General features: G+C 45.1%; 1 protein-coding gene across 1 annotated transcript; it reads right to left on the bottom strand.

Annotated features, from left to right (window-relative positions):
• Nucleotides 1-7,050: 7,050 nt before the first annotated feature.
• Nucleotides 7,051-15,638, bottom strand: GABARAPL1 (GABA type A receptor associated protein like 1). Its single transcript, XM_004281148.4, has 4 exons — nucleotides 15,269-15,638; nucleotides 10,629-10,707; nucleotides 9,307-9,425; nucleotides 7,051-8,405 (listed from the first exon to the last, which is right to left on the bottom strand). The coding sequence occupies exons 1-4, from the start codon at nucleotides 15,356-15,358 to the stop codon at nucleotides 8,340-8,342; spliced, it is 354 nt and encodes a 117-aa protein (XP_004281196.1). The 5' UTR covers nucleotides 15,359-15,638; the 3' UTR covers nucleotides 7,051-8,339.
• Between the last annotated feature and the right edge of the window lie 258 nt (nucleotides 15,639-15,896).

Genomic DNA, 15,896 nt, shown 5'->3' with positions numbered 1-15,896 from the left:
TTCAGGAGCTTAAAAAAAAAAAAGCCATCTCTGCCTGCTGCCCTCTCAGCTGAATATCCTGCCACAGTCTGAAGCAGGCGGCTTGGGCCACCAGCCCTGCCTGCTGGAACCACGTCAGCTCTGCCCATCAGGACTGCAGCAGGAGGGACCACTTCCCAGCAAGAAATGCCTGCAGGTATGTCTCACTAGAAAAAGCCAAGCGTCTTCTTCAGTGTTCTCGGAGGAACCATAGCTCAACACAGACCCCTGCCTACAGGGAATGCTACATTTTTTTTTTTTTCTCCTATTGAATGTTCCCTGATATACTTCTCTTGCCAAATAAGTGGATTTCTAATTGTATGTTTCAAGTAGAAGACAAATGAGTAAAACCTGAAGATAGAACCGTGGTTAGTAGTTTGACTGTTCGTGTCTGTTTGAGGAACAACTTAGGAAGAATAAGCGAGAATGAGGTAGGTACTTATATCTTGTAAAAACATCTCTCTCTATAATCCTATTGGTTCTGTTTCTCTGGAGAACCTTAACTAATATAGTGAGACAAGTATTCCAGATAAATCTTTGGAAAGTCTTGAGGTTATAAAAATCTTGGTGAGTTTGCGGATCTGAGAGCGCCACTAAAGCTACCGCATAAACAGCAAAGGGCAGAGTGACCCTAGTTGAAGCTGGTTACAGAAGCAAGTAGCAAACAGTGAGGAAGTAACTTACCAATTTATGTTCTCTTCTAGTTGACTTTGAAGGTTTAATTTTGCTCCCAAGGATGCCTCTTCTAGCTAGATAATTTTGAGATTTGTATTTAATATGCATGATATGGAAAATGCCCCATCTGCTTTAGTCTTTCTTGCTGTATTGTACTGTATGGTAGGTTTTGTTTTGTTTTGTTTTGTTTTGTGGTACGCGGGCCTCTCACTGCCGTGGCCTCTCCCGTTGCGGAGCACAGGCTCCAGACGCGCAGGCTCAGCGGCCATGGCTCACGGGCCCAGCCGCTCCACGGCATGTGGGATCTTCCCGGACCGGGGCACGAACCCGTGTCCCCTGCATTGGCAGGCGGACTCTCAACCACTGCGCCACCAGGGAAGCCCCAAAGTAATAAAGTTTTGAGCCAGGAGGATGGCCACCTAAGACACAGACTAGATTTCCCCAGCTCCATTTGCAGTAGAAGTGGCCAGGTTACTCATTTCTGGCCAGTAGAAATCAGTGGCGCTGTCCTTAGCACCTTCAGGGAGCGTTCCTTCAGAGAGCGCGGGGCTGTGTGCTGTCCTCTTCCGGCTCTCTTCCTCCATCGGATTACAGGGAACAGATGGTGCCTCTGACTTTCAGGCTGAAGATTACACCCAATTGATACAGAACAGAGAGGGCAAGAGTAGCCTCAGGAGGCAGAGCCATCATGCCAGACCTGGACATTTTTACACAAGAGCAGAGTAAATGTCCTGTGTAAGCCACTGTTATTTTAGTTTCATGATACTTGTCCTTGTATAATCCGCGCACTGGGGCTACTTCTGGAGAGAGTTCAGTAAACAGGCAGGACAAGAAAGGGGATTCCAGATAGAGAGTGACATAAGGAGAGGACCTGGAGTGTAAAAGTATTTGGTATATTTGTAATCAGCGAGCACAAGCAAATCAGGACAGGGCAGCATCACAGAGAGAAACTGAAACACTTTATAGCTTCAGCCTTTAATCTGATCCAAGCTGCACGTGGAATCCCTGAAAGGCCCCAACCTGCTTTGACCATGGGGAAGACCCCCGCGTGAGGTTTGTGATCAGTCGGTCCTGGGTTTGAATCTAGCTCAAAGTTAGCTATTTGATCTTGGAAAAGTTCCCTTCCTTTCTCCTATTTAGCAAATTCAATTAAAATATTCACCTCAGAGTTTATTTTCCAAGATTAAGTGAGAAAACATTGAGCATCTTGCACAGTGATTTATACTTAATAACTGGGCCGATAAAGGTTTGTTCTCTCCCACCCTTTCTCCTTGAATTTGCCTCCTGGCTCACTTGTGGGTACTTAAGAAGTGTGGGTCCTCAAGGGATCTGTCATTTAGGGGTCATAAAATTGACAAAGGCGGCAAACAAAAAAAGACACCTAATTTGCCATTCCAGGACCAGCCTGCTGGGACCACAGGCAGGAGAAAGTGCTTCTGGGCGCTGCAGTCACATGGAGTACAGGACACCCCAGCCGAGGGCATCCTCTCCAGAACGCAGTGTTTCATACAGTTCCTTGGGCTTGGGTGGTATAAAAACTAATGGGCCGGGGGCTTCCCTGGTGGCGGCCCAGTGGTTGAGAGTCCGCCTGCCGATGCAGGGGGAAATGGGTTCGTGCCCCGGTCGGGGAAGATCTCACATGCCGCGGAGCGGCTGGGCCCGTGATCCATGGCCGCTGAGCCTGCGTGTCCGGAGCCTGTGCTCCGCAACGGGAGAGGCCACAGCAGTGAGAGGCCCGCATACTGCAAAAAAACAAAACAAAACAACAACAACAAAAAACTAATGGGCAGGAGTTATATTTGTTAATGTGTGTACAGCATGATGAATATTTGGACATTTTATAGTTGTTTAGCAAAAAATAAGCTTAAAAAAAAGATTCATGTTGCTTCTAACCTGATAAGGCTGAAAAATGTTCCAGCTACTCTGTCCCACATCTAGGTGTTTTTTTTTTACCTGCTGCTGTGGAAAAGGGGAACGGCAAGACCATCTTTGATAATAAACAGCAGCTACTGCCAGCCAGAAATCAATCCTCCAGGAGAGTTTATTAACCAAGAGGAAAAGCGCCCTCTTGGCTGTATTTCCCGTCAGTCTGAAAACGGCTTTTGGAGACACCCTGCTCAACACATGCCGCTTCATTTTCCCTGACTCACGGGCCACATGATGCGTTTGCCGATGAACGTCCTGTGGTATTGCCAGAGGCTAAAAACACGAAAACCTAGATTATTCCTGCCAGCTAGCCTAAGTCACTGGCATTTTAGTTTTAAATAAGACTTACTAATAGGCAATAATGCTATTTAATGATTTGCAAAGGATTTAGTATTCACAACCTATGATGTAATTATTATATCTGACAGGAAGGAAATTCAGAATTTCCTTTAATACAAAAAATAAACTGGCCCATGTCACCGAGCTGGATAAGTGACAGAGCTGGAGTTCAAGCCCTATGCCCTGCCTCCAAATCTTCTTTCTAGAAAGCTCCAAGGTGTTCCCAAAGTTCCTTGAATGGCCCTTTTGTAACTTGTGCTTTTATGGATAATTGAGTTCTTAATTACCTTAGTCCCTGAGCTGAAACCTTCAATCCTACCAGAAGCTACTATGCTTTCACTATTTTTTGAGCATCAACTCTAGGCCAGGCACTGTTCTGACCAGTTTGTGTAAACCACTGAACAAAATAGAGCTTCTGCCTTTGTGGAGCTTACAGTCTAGTGAGAGCAGGCCATGAACTCGAGAAAACGTCAGAAGGTGATAAGTGCTCCGCTAAAAGCAGATCAAGGAGGGAATGAGTGGGAGGGGCGAGTGGGTGGAGTTTGCTGCGAGTGGGTGGAGTCTGTTGAAATATTAGAAGAGGTGCTCTGGGTAGCCTGAGACGGCAGCTAAGCCAAGACCTGAAGGCGGTAGGGAGCCAGTTAGCCAATGTTAGCACCTAAAACATGGCTTATTTTTCCTTTTCTTTGAGTATCAAGCAAAGCAATCACCAAGCTTTGATTGAGTGATGTTGAGGCAACGTTGAGCCCTCTGAGATGTGTAAAAACAGATGTTCTACTCCCCAAACCCAAGCGCTCAGGATCACTTCATGCAAGTTTTAGGTGCTAAATACCTCTGAACAGAAGTCACGAGGCTCTTAAATCAATCCACTGCTATGTTGAAAGCAGAACTGTCAAAACTGATTGGTCCGCACTGTGGAATATGCACCAGGAGTGACTAGGGTCGTCCGTTACTCACTGCTGAAATACGTATGCACCTGCACAGTGGCATGTGGGGACGTCATCTGACTCCTTCTAGGGGTGATCCCTTCCTGTTCCTTCAAACTTTGAAAATAACCTGGTCATCTGTATTTACAAAGTACTAAAGTGCCCTTAACAGTAAGAATGAAAGTAAAAAAAAATATATATATATATATATATATATATGGTCCTATAACACAACAGGGGAAACAGGCTGACATCTTCACAACATCTTACAGCTTTTGGGATGAGGACTCCAATGTTTTTTGTTTAGGCCGTTTGAAGCATGAGAAAACCAAGCTCTGTAGCCCTGAAACATCCACGGGAGGGTACGCCACAGGCTGGAGCTGACTGCAGGCCCCACGCTGTAACATCCAGGTAAGCAAAGGGGCAGGTGAAGAGTAGGGGGGATAGGAAGGAACTAGTTACTCGGGCGGCAGTAAAGTGACCAACTGGACTCAGAGCCATTCAAGGACAAGTGGACCAGTTTCTGAAAATAACTGGTGGTTTCATGCAGCAAAAACAAAACGAGGATGAATGCTTGGAACTTGGTCAAATTTGTCAGAGTAAAAAATATATCCCGAAGAAAACACAGCTAGAAACAGCTGATTCCAAGTTTTGTATCGAGTAAAAGAGAAGTGGATGGAATCAGTTTATCAACTAGTTTATTTTTCAGAAATGACTTGTTATCGCAGTTGACTTGGGGCTGTATCCACGGGCAAGTGTACACGTGCCGTCCCAGCCCACATACAGAATCTCAAAATCACACCACACCCATCATACTGGGTGGTTACCGACAGATGCGATGTATTGATAGAACTGCGTGCTTAATACACGCAACAGGGTCACGGCAACTTGCAATAACTGACAATAGTGTGTCCAAAGGGTGAATGCACCAGGGCAGAGCCTGGGCACCAGCCACTCCGGAGAGTGCTTTCACACCACCACGGCAGGGCACCCCCTGGAGGTGTGCAAGGCAGTGCCCCCGTCTGCCTAATCACCTCTATTCACGATTTAACCATTTGTTTTGTTCTTCTGCAATCCTAACTTCTGATTTCACAATATGGTCCGTGAACTTTTTTTTTTTTAAAGTACACAGTGCTTTAAAGGAAGAAAACAACTCTGCATTGGGGAAGAAAATAGAATGAAGCAGAACAATCTACCATTCAGGAATGGCCTTCTTCTTCTGGTCTCTACGCACCCTGCGCTGGGGCAGGCTGCACTGGGATGGATGGTGGGACTAAGCTTCCCTTTTTACGCTAAGTATAAAGAGCGTGACCATACAACATTGTGTCCACTGGGGGACCTGTGACAGTGCAATAGGGAACCATTAATAAACCAATCAGGACAGGAAGCACCAATCTAGACTGTCCTTGGCAAACCCAGATGTATACTTATCCTACAGCTATATCTGAGATCTTGCTACCAAAATATATAGTAAAAGTTAAGGACTCACTCAGCTCTGCCGTTGATGTCATACTGGCCTCCAAGGGAAGAATGGACTTATGTGACACACCATTCAAGATTGGTCCCCAGGAATATGCATCAGGGTGTCAGTCCATCTTACGTGAGACCCAGTTAACGAAAGGACATTTCCTAACCTGCTTTTAGTTCAAGATGACTCACAATGGACTGAGGGTGCTAAGAAGCTTTAAAGCTTGGCCAGCAGGGAACAGGGAAATGATGCTGAGATACTGATGTGCAGGAAAGAGCATCATATCCAACTGAGAACAATGAAATATCCAGCCTGCCTTTGTCTCCGAACTTAGCTGTTTAAACTTTATGCAGGTACCTAGGTCAGAGGGCTGGTCTAATACGGTAGGTAATGTCCCATCCAAGGATAAACTTTTTCTACCAGGAAAATCTAGAGATAAGTAGGACCAAAATAAGCAAAGGCCTGCTGGGGGAGGCACGGCCTCTAAATTCAAGGCCCTTCTCTGGTTTAGCAATGGCCTACAGTCTCCCGCGCCACTGCTTCCAATGCGTATGGAGGACGGGAGATCTGCCATGTGTTTTTCTTTTAAACATTTATCCAATCTCATTCCTAGGTAGTGTGGGCAAGTCTTTAGTGTCAAGTTCATTATCTTAATTCCAGTATTAGCTTCCATTTGGCTTTATCAGAAACACCCCAATACCTGCCAGGAGTGACAGGGGTCCATTTCCAATGCCTTGACGTCAACATGAAAATTCCTTAGAACTTTCTGTATTTCCTGCATGTGGTCTTTGCTGGGCTTGGGCTTCTCCTACCCTTCCTCTCAGTCCTAACGTAACTCTCAGTCAGCACACTGGGCGTGATTTGGGCTTGGTGGTGGGTGGAATCCTGCCATGGATCCCTTATGACCATCTACTTCTTTTCTGCTGACTCTTGTATTTCCATAAAACTCTACAGAGGTAGACAGCACTTGGGGATGTAGCCCTGCAAGAGATTAAAGATTAGAAATGGATAGAAGTTCTTTCAGAAAGGGATTTGTACTAATCTGTTTTTCATTGTCTCTGAACTGGCACCCCACCGCCTACCTACATATCGGTTCCTGAATGAAGACTCCCTAAGCTCGGACGGCATCAAGCTTGTTCTGACCCCAGGAGCCTTAAGGAGGCGCCATTTGTCGCCGTGGGAGATGGGGGCCTCTTATTGACCAAGACGTGAAAAGAACAGGTTGGGTTAGGACTAACAGCAAAACCAGGTACCAGAGCAACGCCTCTGCAACCTCAGCGTGCAGCAGTCACGAGGAGCCGGTTAAAAATGCAGCTGCCTACGCTGAGGGGCTGAGTCAGCCAAATCTGCGCAAGGCCTAGACATCTGCATCTTAACAAGCACCCCCCCCCCATCCGCCCCCAATCTTCTAACGCAGGCAGTCTTCCACCTTCAGCTCTGAGGAACACATAAAGCGGTGACAAGGCATTCATCTGCGGAGGAGAAAATCACCCACGTTGCACCGACACCCTGGGCACGCTGCCCCGCCTCCATTCACCTTTGGACGGTGACTCCTGGGCAGTGACGGGCAGGGTACACGTCTGGCCGCGCGTGGGCACCCAGCCGACAGCCACCCCAACTCTAAGTTTTCTGCTTGGAGTCCACACGCCGTCTATTCTAAGACGTACTAAATAGAAGCGACATTTCTGAACTCACGGCAGGTTTTTACGCAATTCTTTTATTTCCTCGGCCTGACAGCAGAAACTTCATGATACAAGAGCCTGCAGCTGACAGAACTGACACACGGATTTCCACCACGGGAAGGACCCTTTTCATTAGCGGAGATGAACTGAAGTGTCCCATCTGAGTGCAATTCCCGCTTCCCACTCCCACCCACATCATAACCCCTAAAGTGAAAACGATCAGAATCAGATAGAATCCCCAGGAACTACTAAAAGTCACCCTCTCAAATGTTTCTATCTAGCAGCTGTGGTAAGTGAAAACCCAAGGAGGGAAGCAGCTGGCCCTCACTGGGCATTTCCATGCGTGTGAGAGTGAAGGGCAGCAGCCCGGGAGCAAGAATTCTGCATGAGCGGGGACTGTGGACAATCCATCTTACCTCACACCCGCCCCTTCCATACGTAACTCATCTTTGTCCCCATCCATGGAGTGAAGTTTGGGAAATGCCAGACGAGGGGTTTTAGCCTATCACTGGAAATGGCGGAGGCTCATTCAAGGCCAAGGTAGGTGTGGGGAAAAGGGGCACCAAAGAGCAAAGCAGGTTAGACAGAGATGCTCAATACTTTGTCAGTTCCAGTTTAATGCTATCAAGACTCTTGGCAATCCTGACATCCCTCACGCCTGGCCTCTATTTTCCAGCAGAAGGAGAGCTCCATCTAAGTGTCTGGGTCTGACGTCTACTGCCACCACTGGGGTGGGTACTGTGATGCTTGTGAGATGACAATGGGATGCGGGAGGAGATGTGGACATAGGAGAGGTCAGGGGTCACAATGCTTCAATTACAATGGGTCTCTTTTGGTCCCCAGGAATGGTCCACTACCAGTGATCCTAGAACATTCCCATCCCCTTTCCCTACATGTCTTGTGCAAATGTCAAACATAGAATCTCTGCCCAAAGAGAAGGAGAGCGGAAAGTTACGGGTGGTCCACGATCTCTGGCCCCAACTTGCCCACCCCCTGATTCTTCTATGGAAATCCCACGAAAGTTAATTCGCAGCAGTGTTGTGAGACTAGAGCATCCTCATTTTTCTATGAAGCCAAAAAACAGCTCTGTCCTGACATGCTTTCTCCCTGGGCCGAGAAAGCAGCAAAAAATATCAATTGAGCATGTGAAAATATGGTGATGGTGTGTGCAGTGTAGTGTTTCCAGATGTCTTCACCTTCTGTCTCCTCCACGGGGGGAGCCCTCCCCCCCTCTCTCCCCAAGCCCCACACACGCCCCTCCCCCTGCCCCGAGTCCGGGTGCTCCCATCGGCCGGCTTCCGCCACTCACTTCCCGTAGACACTCTCGTCACTGTAGGCCACGTACAGAAAATAGTCTTCCTCGTGGTTGTCCTAGGGGAAGAGGTAAGACGACGGTTTAGAAAACATCATCACATTCATCATCCCTAGGATTCAGAGCCTCACACAACTCTGTAAGGCAGGCAGAGGAGGTATCATAGTCCCCATTGAAAAGAGCATCGAAGAAGCAGCAGAAGTGGCTGGGATTCAACTCTGAACTCTGAGTTCACAAAAACCTTCGTGGAGAACACCATACACGCCAGGGATACAAACATGACCCCTAAAAGGCTCACTCTGGCAAGGGGAACATAGATCCAATGTAACTATAGATACTGGAATAAAAACTAATAGAGAATGTATGCTGTGGAATAAAAATGAGAGGTTGTTAGAAAAGTTTGTGCAAGTCACTAATGGGACACAAAAAGAAGGCAGTATTGTGTGAAACCCTTTAAGGAATAATAATGCAGTAACAATCTTAGGTGATATAGCACGATAAAGTCCTTTATTATAGTTTTCTCATCAGATTCTGACAGTTTACCAATTAAACCAAATAAAAACACTCAAGTTATTCCCTCCAACTGAGTTTATCTGTGAAGACAAATGAATCCATTTACAGACTGCCGTAATTTTAAATTTCATTTTATCTGGAATTTTTGCAGTCAGAAACCACTTCCTGCTGTTTCAATAAAGACGATCCAATGTTAAAACACTATAGCAAGGCAAAACTAAAAAGAGAATTCAAAGGGACTGAATCTAGTCGGCTGCTCACTCCATAAGGGACAAGTGGCATCTGATCTCCCAGAGCCTGACACGGCCTCGTGAAAGGAACCTGATAAACAACACCTCCTGCCCCACTTCCCAGGTATGTTGGTAACACACCTGGGATGTTGATAACACACCTGGGACAAAAGCTAGAGAAGGCCAGACTGCACAGTATTGTCACCAGGACCATTACCTCATACAGCTGGCCCATGGTCGCGCTAGTGGGAGGGATGGTGTTGTTGACAAAGAAGAATAAGGCGTCTTCAGGTCTCAGGTGGATCCTCTTCCGGATTAAGAAGTAGAACTGGCCAACTAGATGAAGGAAGGTTTTAGAAAAGGAAGGAAAGGAGGAAGAAAATGAGAGGTTAGCAGAACGGTAAGATCCAGAAAAAAAATCCTACTGCACCTGTTTCCAAAAGTACCAGACTTACAATCACCTGAGCAGAGCCCAATACCGTCCTACAGCGTTAGAAATAAAAAGTGACACTCAAAGAAGCCTGCATATTTCTTGACATGCCATCGAGGAGTTTAATTCCTCAATCCTTCCCCACTTTACTCAATTTCAGACCTAATGTTAGCATATCCACTCAAGGCCTGAGGACACCTTTGAGGGAATACAATGTGTCTCCAGACTGAAACACTCCCATCATTGTCTAAATCTGACTTGAAACACACTTCCAGGGAATTCCCCGGCAGTCCAGTGGTTAGGACTCTGGCCCTTTCACTGCCAGGGCCCGGGTTTGATCCCTGGTCGGGGAAATAAGATCCTGCAAGCCACATGGTGCAGCCAAAAAGAAGAAGAAAAAAAGAAAGAAAGAAACACACTTCCCACTCCCACCTAAGACAAACTTGTGACGGGAAGTGGTCTAATAGACTGCAGTAATCTCAGCACAATTAGTCACCCCTATGTTGGGGCAATGAGTGGGGTTCGATGCGTTACCCTTCACTGAGCACACTGAAAGATTTCTAGAAGGCTGATATGCAAATCGAATAACTCTGGAGCAAACACATCTACAAAATCTTTCCAAGTGCCTCCTGGATGCACTGGTTACTCCATTATGAATCAACGTGAAGAATGAATGTATCCTATCCAAACAGTATCTACAAGATGTATTAACAAAAAACTGTAGCTTGAGACAAGGTGTTCAGCTGAGAATCTCTAAAATGTGATTCTCCCAATAAACTAGTCTGGTTTTCCTTTTGGAGTAAATTGGTATCACAATAACAAAGCTGAATTTTAAGCGGTTTAAATAATGGACGTCGGATCTTTTCTTTCAAGCTTTCGTACTTTGCTGCATCTAAATCAAACAAAGCACTATCATGGGAAATGCTTAAGGAAATCGGTGATGGGAAAGAACTATGACATCACCGTTTTTGAATCACCTAACTCTCAGGAGAATCCCACTCACTCTCTTCAATTCTACTTCCTCTCAATCCCACAGTCGCACGCACACAGGAAGGACTGGGAATGCTTTCCCATGGGAGGAAGTTGTCCGGGGAGGGAAGGAGCATTACCAGTGAGGTCAGAGGGCACTAGGTACTTCCTCTTGTCCAGATCAGGCACCCTGGCCTTGGGAGCCTTCTCCACGATCACCTGGGAGGAGAAGTAGAAAGTGGGGATAAAAACTGCAGAATCCAACCTAGTATTTTCCCCTCTACATCCTACAGTTGCCCTATCTGAAGTGAGTTTGTCTGGGGCCGATACAGCTTTTCCATTTCTTATTCCCCCTTCCCCCTTACAAAATGTATGGGGAAATGGACTTTCGTAATAAGGTTATGGTTTTATTACTGCAATAACAAGAGGATGAGGAGGGCATGTTATGAAAAGTAAAGATTTTAAAACCTTGATTTTAATTACGAATTACCTGTAAGGTATACTATAGGATATATACTTTCTGGTATTTAGTTAAAGCACGAAGAAGATTGTCTGAATTTTCTCAGATGGTCCTGAGTACCTATTAGTTTTATTCTTTCATATAAATGCTATTTATTAAAGGTACAGATAATGTGGTTCAAATTTTATACTTTATCAAAATTTTTGAGAACAGAAAAAAATATATTCAAGACACTATTAACTGAAAAAAAAGTAAGTATTAAAACAGTTCTTATATTCTTTAATATGATGTCAGTACAATAACTAACCCATTAGTCAATACTGATTATCTGTTAGGATTTTAAGAGATTTTTCAATGTCTGCATTAAATATTTCTATAATATTTCAAGTTTTAGAAAGATCATATATGGCTGTAACGAAAAGAAAAAAAGATATGTAAAATTTAAAGACTCTTTATACATGAAGATTTATAAAATAGAAAATATCTTATAAATAAATTTTTAATATTAATTTAAATATACTTAAATGTAAATATTATATAAATATATTTACTATTTATATATTATATGATATAATATTTAATTTCATTTAAAAATATTTAAAATCTATTGTAAAACCATCAGCTTTAGATTTTTAGTTTAGAAAATATAATCACTCTAGGCAGAAGATATGGGAAGTACAGAAAATTTAAAGAAATAGAAATATACACTGGACAAGTATCCCTAGTAGCTTGTGACCTTCAACAGGTCACTTAACCTCTCTGAGCTTCAGCATTCCAACAAGTAAATGGAAGACGATAACTTTCAAACACATCTTTTACAGAGGCATGGAACTGATACAATGAACTTGAATAATCCATAACATTTTAAGTGAAAAGGCTTTGTAAATTACAAAGATCTAAACATAAGGATTGATTTGGAGAAATCTGAAGCTTTTACATTTAAGGGGAGAGAATAACAAGTGAAAAACCTACTTATTTTTGCACAGAAAAAGAATCCTGCACCTGGAAGACCAGAAGGACGTGATCACACTTAACAATAAAAATAAATCCAGTTGCAAAATAAATGAGTCACAGGTACAAAATGTCTAGTGTGAGGAATATAATAATAACTAAGTAATATGGTGACATACCATAACTAACTAGACTTATCACGGTGATCATTTTGAAATGTATAGAAAAAAATCACTACGTTGTGTAACAGGAATTAACACAGTGTTGTAGGTCAATTACACTTTGAGAGTAAATCCTAAGAGTTCTCATCACAAAAAACAAAATTTTTTTTCTACTTCTTTAATTTTTTATCTGTGTATGAGATTATGGATATTCACTCAACTTACTGTGATCATCATTCCATGAGGTATGTAAGTCAAATCATTATGCTGTACACTTTAAACTTATACAGTGCCATATGTCAATTATATCTCCATAAAACCAGAAGAAAAAATAAATAAATAAAAATCAAAACTGCAGCAGTGATATGTGAGTCAGAAATTAAAAGAATAAGTAGGAAGAGCACAGGAAGAGACCAGTGATGGCGCAACAATGAGGATGGACAGGAGGCCGCAGGCACATAAAATCAAAGGGAAGGAGGCTGCCTTGTGTCACGCAGGAGCTCTGAGATGACGTGGCAGCTCCAGCCTGGATTAATAAGACATGGAAACCATGTGAAGGGAGCAGAAAAAGACAGCGACAAAGCCAAGTGCAACTGTGACATCGGGAAGAGAGGGTTGGATGTGGAGGAAAAGGAGGGGAGAAGGAATCATTAAGGCCTTCGCTTACCAGAAAATATTCAAGTTCCCAGGAACCCTTCAGTTACAGTGGGCCCTGGGCCTAGATGCTTTGCCTGTTTGGGTCTCAGTTTTCCTCCTCTGTGAAATGTGACTAATACTCCATAGGGCTGCTCATGAATTTCAAAAAACAGGCAATCTCTTCCTAACAGTTTCCTGCTATGTTGCAGGTTTTCAATACACTGTAGCTAGAAAGGTAACTTCAAAATCTCATGAAACTGTCTCAAGGCCCAAGCACGCCTATTCTTTTGGGTGGCAGCTACAGATGTGCTCAGGCTACACTCAAGTCACGTAAGCAGTCAGGGTACGTGACTGCTTTAATGACACCAATGGTCTAGGGGGAAAGGGCTTTAGAAATCATTTAGTCTAACCCTCTTCTCCGTAAACACAACACTTGAGCACAGCAAGATTCAGGGTTCTGCCCAGAACTTGCACCAAATCTCAGGATTCAGAGGGTAGAGATCCTTTTGCATCACAACTAGAAAGAAGGCCACAGGCTGAGCACCTAAGGAGCAGCTAGAGGCTGACCACTGGTTAAAACCTAACTGGAGGAATCATGAGATCTAAGTGAGAGTCATAATGGCTTACAAACTATCACAGAAGTAAAACATTTAACACCAAACAATGAGCAGAACAAAAATAGGGGGGGATTAGCTGAAATATTCTGGGTGAATGCATGTAAATGACTGAAATGGAAAAGACTGTTTTGAGGAAATGTATGAGAATTTTAACTAGATTTAGGAACAGGTACAATTCTGAGTTTGTGACTTATACGGAGCTTCCTGGAACAGAGCCTCATACTTAGCGTTCTGAATAAACGGTAGTCATTTTGCTGACTGGGATGCCGTTCTGGCATCCTACTACCATCTGTGAACTCTCGAAGGCAGCAACAGTTGACTTCTCTATTTCCAATACCTAACAGTGCGAGGCACACACTGCACACTTAAATAATTCTGTTGAACAGAACTGCATTAGAGATTGAGAAACAATATGACATGGAGGGCCCAACAGCCAGGGTCAGAATCCCAGCTCTGCCACACAGCAGCCAGGTGAAACCTTTCAGGAAGTTACTTCAGTTCTCTGTGCCTCAGATCCTGCCTCTGTAGAATGGGATTATAACGGTGTGAGGACTAAGTGAATGAATATAGACAGGGAACTGAGAATACTCCCAGGTACATGGTAAGTTATCAATCAAAGTTAGTTGTCACTTTCAAATATTACTATAAGAGAGTAGGAATGGGTATCACCAAGATTTGGGGGAAACTTTTAAAGCAGTCATGCAAGGTCCACAGACCAAGCAAGCAATCTGTCACGAATCCGTCAGTGGGTAATAGGGCTAGCTCTCCTTTTTAGCTGAAAACCCTTTTGTATGTAATTCCTGGGGAATGGAACAGCCCTAATATCTCCTCTACCCTTATAGGAAAAGGACTGCAAGGGGTTTATACGGCCCAGGTCGCTTTTGGCAGCTGTAAGAACACCAAAGTTAGATGAGGTTTGGAAAGGAATTCAAGAGTACCTCTCACCATCAGATAATGGCAATTCCTTTACCTGCAAATTATCTGTAATATTTATCCAAATGCCCCTGCCCGAAAATAAAGGGTCTTCGGGTCCTTAGGGTCTCTAGTCCCCCATCGCCAAAGCTCACTGACTGTTCCCTCCACCACACTTTAAAGCCTTCTGCCTTCCCATCCGGCTGCGTAGCCCACAGTAGAGAAAAACCAGGCAGGAGGGGGAGAGGGGGAAAGCGCCCGGATGCAGCAAGATACCTTACGATTTCTTCCCTCCTCACTGCCTGCACTAGTTTTACATTACGTACGCCAGAGTCCAAAAACCCGACAGAAAAAAAGTCTCAGTCCTTCCTTATTGTGTCCAGGTACAATGTGTTCAGAATAAATACCGGAGGAAGGCTGGCTACAGCCCCACACGCCCCGGAGCCAAGAATGATGAGGCAACTGCGCGGAGAACGTGACCTTGTTTTCTGGGCCAGGCCTGTCTTGGGGCGCCCCCCATCCCCCCACGCCCGCTCCCTAACCCTCAGAGACAAAAATAAAGGATCCACTGGCTTCCGAACATTTCCCTCCCAAACCCAAGGCTATAAGGGCCAAAGTCAACTTGATTAACGGAGACCCACCTAAGGAGAAAACTGATGGGAGCAAATCCACCGCATCTGTTATTCCCAGAACAATTTCCATGCAGTCTTAAGGGCAGCAAATGGGTAGTCCCAACCTAATCATTCTCGGGCAAAAAGGCCCACATTTGGAGTACCTCCCAGCTCACACATCCTCTGAATACTGCTGAGTCACTCAAACGTAGGCTCCGCTCTAAAACTGCGGTCAGCTCTAAAGATGGGGACGGGCCCTGGGGATACGGGTTTTAAAGGGTCCGCAGTGCAAACGTTCCTTCCACTGGCTCTCTCCGTAGTGAAGGGCGTCCAGGTTAAGTACTTTTAGGGACCACCTTTCTGTGCCTCTGGCAGCCATCACGACTCCGCCCCCCCCCCCATTCCCTCCTCCCCCTCCCCCTCCACACTCACAGGGACCCGGTCCGGATATTTCTTCCGGATCTTTTCTCCTTCCTTTTTCCGATACTCAAAGGGATGGTCCTCCTTATACTGGAACTTCATGATGGACCGCAGGGTTTCTAAGATCCCCGGACGGGGCCTGCCTCCCTCGCGCACGAAGGCGTCTCTCCCGTCTTGATTCCCTCGGAACAAATTGCAATGTGTCTCAGACCCGCTTCAGAAAGGCCAGTCCCCGTCGCACTGCGGCTCCGCAGAGCTTTCAGATGGGGTCTCGGTGGCCCCCGGTCCAGAGGCACGGGAGGCCCAGGTAAAGAATTCCCGGAGGCTTTTCCCGAGACTCGGGAGCACAAAAACAACACGGCGGCGCGTTGGTCCTGTGACGTCACGAAGCCCCGCCCCAGGCCCGCCCCCCGCGACCCGTGGTCCGCGGGATGGGGGTGGGCAGGAGCTCTGTCCATTTCGGTGTTTTCTCCTTCCACCTAAACTTTCCCTGCATAGAGTTCACTGGGACCACGAGCAATTTTCACCTCTTATTTTATGGTGACTGTGACATTAAAGGTGTTTTTCAAACAAAAAAAATGTTCTAATAATGTCTTCTTCCCTCTCCTTCGCAGTTTCTTGGTTGGGCCCCAAAACAAAT

Source organism: Orcinus orca, chromosome 11 (genome assembly GCF_937001465.1).
Source record: "Orcinus orca chromosome 11, mOrcOrc1.1, whole genome shotgun sequence".
NCBI lineage: Eukaryota > Metazoa > Chordata > Mammalia > Artiodactyla > Delphinidae > Orcinus > Orcinus orca.
Note: the sequence above shows the minus strand (reverse complement) of the source record. Positions and strands in the feature narration are given on the sequence as shown.